Source organism: Alosa alosa, chromosome 6 (genome assembly GCF_017589495.1).
Source record: "Alosa alosa isolate M-15738 ecotype Scorff River chromosome 6, AALO_Geno_1.1, whole genome shotgun sequence".
Classification (NCBI taxonomy): Eukaryota; Metazoa; Chordata; class Actinopteri; order Clupeiformes; family Clupeidae; genus Alosa; species Alosa alosa.
In genome coordinates this window covers 23,987,772-23,994,844 of record NC_063194.1, presented here as the reverse complement: position 1 = coordinate 23,994,844, position 7,073 = coordinate 23,987,772, and the positions used below count along the sequence as shown (strand labels likewise).

The 7,073-nt window shown below is 47.7% G+C and overlaps 1 protein-coding gene across 1 annotated transcript in view; it reads right to left on the bottom strand.

The window, feature by feature from the left end:
- Nucleotides 1–1,210: 1,210 nt before the first annotated feature.
- Nucleotides 1,211–7,073, bottom strand: part of rnd2 (Rho family GTPase 2) — a 21,575-nt gene continuing 15,712 nt past the window's right edge. The window contains exons 4-5 of the mRNA XM_048245732.1: nucleotides 5,347–5,481; nucleotides 1,211–2,643 (exon numbers count right to left, since the gene is read on the bottom strand). Of these exons, the coding sequence (XP_048101689.1) occupies nucleotides 2,347–2,643; nucleotides 5,347–5,481 (432 nt within the window). The 3' untranslated portion in view covers nucleotides 1,211–2,346. The remainder of the gene's footprint in view (nucleotides 2,644–5,346; nucleotides 5,482–7,073) is intronic.

Genomic DNA, 7,073 nt, shown 5'->3' with positions numbered 1-7,073 from the left:
TCCAGACGGCCAATTGTTCACCACTGCTGTACGTGGAGAGCGAAGTAAAAGCTAGCTGACGTCCAGGATTAGTGGCCGTATCCCTTCTACTGAGTTTGCTTTCTGTCTCATTTGGATGCTTTTCATGCTGCATTTCTCCCCGTCCACAACAACACCACAAAGGCAGTCGCTGAGAAACAATGGCCTCTCTCTCTGCTGGGGTTTGGGCTGATAGTGTGACGTCAGACACAAAAGATAGCAATGAGACAAACTGATGCTGCATTCTGCCTGAGTAAACAGCAGCAAACAATTGGCACATTCTACTCATTCACAGTTATTAATGCACGGTTCATCTGTGTTTATAAACATCTAAAAATACACACTGCGTATATGCCTATATGATCTCTGCCTACATGGCAGAGTGAACACGGGAATTGCGAATATGCATTAACGTAATGATACGGGTTTCTTTATCACAAACTGTAATTAGAAAACGTGCCTCTTCACAGCTCTGCCGGTGGGATAACAGTCTAATAGGAGGGGCTTTAATCAGGTGCCAATAATGGGATGATCATTTCCAAGGCTGCCCTTGTTTGTTGTGCTGGGACGATGATTAGAAATATTAAGTGCCTAATGTAGAACATGTGTTCCGTCGTCTGTGTTCTTTCATATTGAGGGTTCTGAGTCGGGCAGTGACTCTCTCATAACCATATGAAAAGGGCCACGTTTAATGGCCTTCAGGCTTATCGCACCTGCAGGAAGTTCAGTCCGTCGGCGGCTAAATGTGTAGGCGGCTTTCATTAAGAGCGCTCTGATGTGATTAGTGCTGAAATAATGACTTTTTTCTACAGGTGGTCAGGCATGAGTGCAGTCCGAGTTCTTCAGTTCCTCATTCACAAGAACAGCTGGGCAGAGTAGATGTGGGGGAGGAGAACGTTGAAGGAGCTTAAGGTGTCAGCCAAGCGTATTAGACCAGATACTTGACAGTAAATCAGGCCACAAATCTAACAAGTTAACCCTTAAAGGAGTACCGTCACACCGGTGTGACGGGAATGTTGAGAAATGAACATTCTAAAGAATATCTGGGTTCATTGAATTCAACATAGAATTTTAGAACCTTCAATTGTTGCGGAACTTAGAACGTTCAAAAACCTACACCTTTAAGGGTTTAAAGACGTCAACCAAAACACAAAAACCAAAGAAAGGAAGGAAGAAGAAGCCCAGCCTTCAGGCGTAGCTTGTCTCTGTTTTTACTGTGCTTCAAATTCCAACACAATAAACATATTTAAAACATCATCATATTTTACATATTTCTTCAACCATCTCCTCCCTTCCCCCATAGATATCTGTACACAACAAAATGAAAATATTCCTTTAAGCAAAGGGGCCAGAGTTGAGTGGTGGAATCGCGTCGATTCCCACGCAAGGGTGTCTATCGTGGCGTCCAACACGACACTCTGGGTTCCCTTCCTCTTAGTCATCTGCGGAGCTCCACGGAACAAAGGCTGAGCACAATTCATTACATGGCATTCATAGTTAAACTGATATGTACAGTGATCTTATCTGGAAAAGCACTTGTGGTTTCTAGGACCTGCAGAAAAGAAACATCATAAATCCGCCACAATTTCACATTTCCTATTTCTCCTTCTCCTCGTCACTTTTTGATCATATTTCTTTTCTTTTTTTTTGACATCCCTTTTAGATGAGTTCAATTTTGGAGGCAGCAACAGAACCATTTGGCTATATATAGCAAAACCTCAGAGAGTCTCTTCCTCCCTTTTCCTTTGAATCTCCTTCTCTCACATTTGACAACCACTACTGTCAGTGGAAACCGGGGAGAGGGAAACTATGCGGCAACCAATCAGAGAGCAGAGCTGACATCCAGCAGTCCCAGCCCCTGTCCTGTCCTGAGGTCTAATTTGAGAAGGTGAGAGATACTCTCTCTAAGCCAATTGGAAAATAAAAAGGAGGAAAGGAGAGACAAAACTAGAAAACAAAATGCCAAGAGAATGTAAACCCCCAAGTCCAAGGGTGTGTCCAGCGAGACTGCAGGTCATTTACACAAGCAGAATAACATAAACCATACATCAAAAGCAATAAATAAAGCTCTGTGGGATGTCACGTAATACTTCTGCAGATGCAAACTGCACATCTGTAAGGGTGGCTTGGAGTGTGTATGTGTGTGTATATGTGTTAATGTGTGGGTTCATGGTGAGAACCATACTTGCAAGTGTATACATATTTTAGCATGTGCTTGTGTACCTGTCCTATGTATATACATACAGTAGGGATCAGTTCTTCTCAGGTATCAGTTCTTTGCTTACGTATGTCTATGTGTGTGTGTATCTGTGTGTGTGTGTGTGTGCACTACATCAGCACACAGCTCTTGGCGCGGTCCTTGCGTAGCGTGGGGGCTGGCTCGTGCGTCTGGGAGGCAGAGCCAGACAGAGGCAGGGGCAGCTGGGAGATGCATTTGAGGGCGCGGCGCGAGGTGCTGCGCTTGAGGGCGCCCGAGGACGAGCCCGAGGAGCCCGGGTGGGCGTGCGCCCGCCGCACCGTGGCCAGCGTGGTGATGTGGAAGACGTCCCGCACGCTGTTCTCACACACGCGCGACGAACACTCCACGTACGCCACCGCTCCCAACTGACGCGCCAGCGTACTGCCCTGAGAGAGAGAGAGAGAGAGAGAGAGAGAGAGAGAGCGAGAGGGAGAGGGAGGGAGGGAGAGGGGGAGAGAGAGAGAGAGAGAGAGAGAGAGAGAGAGAGAGAGAGAGAGAGAGAGAGAGAGAGAGAGGAGAGGGGAGAGAGAGAGAGGGGAGGGAGGGAGAGAGAGAGAGGGAGAGAGAGAGGGAGAGAGGGGGAGAGAGAGAGGGAGAGAGGAAGGGTGTAAGAAAGAGAGAGGGAGAGAGAAGAAGAGTAAGAAAAAGATGAGAAGATAGAAGAGCATGAGAGATGAAAAGAGGAAAAGAGAAAAAAAATAAGCATGAGAGAAGAAGAAGAGGGTATGAACGAGAGAGAAGAAGAAGAGGGTATGAACGAGAGAGAAGAAGAGGGTATGAACGAGAGAGAAGAAGAAGAGGGTATGAACGAGAGAGAAGAAGAAGAGGGTATGAACGAGAGAGAAGAAGAGGGTATGAACGAGAGAGAAGAAGAAGAGGGTATGAACGAGAGAGACGAAGAAGAGGGTATGAACGAGAGAGAAGAAGAAGAGGGTATGAACGAGAGAGACGCCGGAGGAGCGAGTGCATAGAGACAAACAGCGACAGAGGAGAAGAAACAGAAACAAAGACAACAGAGGGAGACAAAACAAACAGGGGACAAAAAAAAAAAACATCACTTATTTATCTGAGCTGTTATACGGCCCTCTATGGCTCATCAATTATTCTCCGGTCAGTTCTCGTCCATTCAGCTGGACTGCCCTGTGCTGGGGAGAGCGCAGTGCAGGGAGGAGCTGAGGTCCCTGAAAGCTGCTGTAATTGGCTGTAATTATATTTCGGAGGAACGCGGGCTAAATGCGACGCTGGCAAGCACATCAGTGTTACTATGGCACTTGGAGATGGCTGGCATGGTTACTATGGTGACAATTAGAGGAACCGTGACTAACGGGGAGAAAAACAGACAATGAGATGGCATGAAGGGTCACACTCTCCCTGTACACCCTCTCTGCCTGGACTACGCCTCCTGTGGGACTGGGGTGTGTGTGTGTGTGTGTGTGTGTGTGTGTGTGTGTGTGTGTGTGTGCGCGTGTGTGCGTGTGCGTGTGGTGTGTGTGTGTGTGTGTGTCTGTTGCAAATACTGCAGAATGGAAGCATATTTATTTCTGCTTTTATTCGTGTTTGTGTATGTGTGCGTATGCAGTGATTTTTTTGTATAATATGTGTGTGTGTGTGTGTGTGTGTGTGTGTGTGTGTGTGTGTGTGTGTGTGTGTGTGTGTGTGTGTGTTTGTGTGTGTGTGTGTGTGTGCGCCCGCGTGTGCACCCCCGCCTGTGTCGTGAGTGTTTGATGAGAGGTTTAAACTGGCCAACGATGCAGATGTCAGATGCAAAATGAACACTCTCAGAGCTGATTAAAATGCAATTTGAGATTTGAGGACAAGCTTGTTTGGACACAAACCCATTCACACACACAGACACACACACACTTATGCATACACACACAGACAAGCACACACACACACACACACACACAGGCAAACACCCACCCTACAAACTTCCCTTGGCTTGGTGGACATGGAAGCCAGTGACAATAGCCCTCTCCCATTTATCAAAGTCTGCTCTTCAATTTAGTCCTCTTTGAGAACGCCGCAAGAACAAATGATCTCCACCTCCCCTCAAACGTGCAGCAAAACAAGCAGCTGCTGATGCTGCAACTATGTGTGTGTGAGTGTGAGTGTGAGTGTGTAGGTGAGAATGTGTAAGTGTTTATCAGCTTGTGTGTGTGTTTATTTGTGTGTGTGCGTGTGTGTGTTTACTGCACTTTGTTATGCGCCTGCATAGTGTGTGTGTGTGTGTGTGTGTGAGTAAGTGAGTGAATGAGTGAGTGAGTGAAAGAAAGTGTGAGTGTGTGTGAGAAAGTGTGAGTGTGTGCATGTGTGTGTCTGTGTGTGCACGCGTTTTAATGGCTATATACAAAGAGTATATATTCACACCCTTTCTACCCTCCTCTCTGGTGTGATCTCCACTGCAGCCCTGAGGAGTGAGGCGAGCAGCAGAGCAATAAGCACCAGGGCACAGACTCATCTCCCTCCCCACCACACACACCAGGGCACAGCCTCATCTCCCTCCCCCGCCCCCCACCACACACACCAGGGCACAGCCTCATCCCCCCACACACACCAGGGCACAGCCTCACCCCCACTCCCCACCACACACACCAGGGCACAGCCTCATCTCCCCCCCGCCACACACACCAGGGCACAGCCTCACCCCCCACTCCCCACCACACACACCAGGGCACAGCCTCACCAGAAAACCCCCCCCACTCCCCACCGCAGCCACTTGAGCTGCCATACATACAAACAGCAGGAGCTCACGCCCAAATGGACTTACACACCTATCACAGTGTGTGTGTGAGTGTGTGTGTGTGTGTGTGTGTGCTTGAGGTGGGGTTTGAGCCTGGGCGTGTGCCAATGAGAGAGTGTGTAAGCTTGTGCGTCCTGTGTGCAGGTTTGTTTGTCTGTCTGTGTTCATGCATGTATCTGTAAACAAATGTATGTTTGCTCCCGTTTAATCTTGTTTGTGTGAGTCCATTGTGTGTGTGTGTGTGTGTGTGTGTGTGTGTGTGTGTGTGTGTGTGTGTGTGCAGTGTGTGTGTGTGTGTGTGTGTGTGTGTGTGTGTGTGTGTGTGAGAGAGAGAGAGAACACTCACTTGTTCGTGTGTGACGGGGATGAGGCGCTGTTTGGAGAGCTCTCTAAGCGTGCTCACATCCGTCCTCATGTCCAGCTTACAGCCCACCAGCACCAGCTTCGCACTGGGACAGAACTCTTGCGTCTCTGCCTGCCACTGCACATAGGTGGACACAGAGGAAAATGAGAGTTAACACCTGTTTCTTGAACCAAAATTCCAATCTTTACATTATTGCATACCGACTGTATGGTATCTACATGCTCTACAGCCTCAGGTTTAAAAGCAACAAAGCCCACTCTCTACTCTCTTGTAAGGATATACAAAAATCATGATTTGGTGTGTACCTCGGTTTTGAAGTCACGGTTCGGTTCATTTTCGGTACAGTATGGTTGTAGGTATTGCTAACCTATAATTCACTGACAATATTTTGAATGTGCAATAGGATTAGTATTTTGCCGTTAATTGACTAAACTGACATATTTAATATGTTTGTGTGTGAACTCGAATTTGAAGCAAAAAAAGCCTACTGTTAATTACTGCTAAAGACTGAATTTGGTACACTCAGTACACATCTGTATTGAACCTAGTGTCCTGGACCTAAATGGTTCAGTACGAATACGTGTACCTTTACACCCCTACTCTCTTGTCTTTAAAAACGACTTGCCCATCCTCTCTAGCATCACACAACCCTCCAACTCCCCAAACAGCTCAAAACTCCACAATATGAATGAGAAACAGAGAGAGAGAGAGAGAGAAAGAGAGAAAGAGATGAGGGCGATGAGAGGTAAGAGTAAAATTGCTCATTTGGTTACTGGAATGGAATATATCTGGACTACTCTGCCAGCGAGGTTAGTCATGAATCCATTCCATACCAATACAAAGTGCCAAGCTGAAAAGAGAGAGAGGAGGAGAGAGAGATGGATAGCATGGCAAGTCAACAGAGAGTGCTTCGAAGGATAAAGAAGAACCCTCTCCATTCAGCTCTCTCTCTCTCTCTCTGAAATAAAGCGATTCTGTTACGAACTAGCAAGCAAGGCCGACACAAATACCACCACTAAAATATGTGAGGAATGCCAGTGTGACACACACATTCTCACAAAACCACACACACACACACACACACACACACACACACACACACACACACACACACACACACACACACACACACACACACACATTAGAAGCCTGAAATCACCCATCCACCTTTAACCTCTGGAGTCCAGCCCCCATAGCAATCAGGGTAAAGGAGTGGCAGCTTTCAATGCCAGTCAGCCCTCTCACCACGCCCATGCCTGGCAAGTGCTGCCCCCAGCAACAGGAGAGGTCAAGGGTCGAGTGTGTGATCTGAACTGCTGATTGGAGCCACAGGTCCACGCGCCCCATATGTGTCAGTGGCACGGTGATTGGGGGGCGGAGGTTGGAGGAGTGGGGGGAAAAGGGGGATGGCAAAGGAGAGAGGGAGGAAGAGAAGGCAGCTAACGCTCATTAGGTGCGCCCACAAACACAGCAGCAGCAGGGTTGGCACCGTGGGAAGCAACCAGGCAACTTTTACAAGGAAGCAATCACAGAAACACATGCCACAAATACACACACACACACACACACACACACACACAGGCCCTCTCCCTTGTACACACACACAACTCTCACTCTCTCTCTCTCACTCTCTCTTTCTCCCTCTCTCTCTCCATCTCTCACACACACACATACATTGTGCACCATCAGCACATCACACACCACAGTGC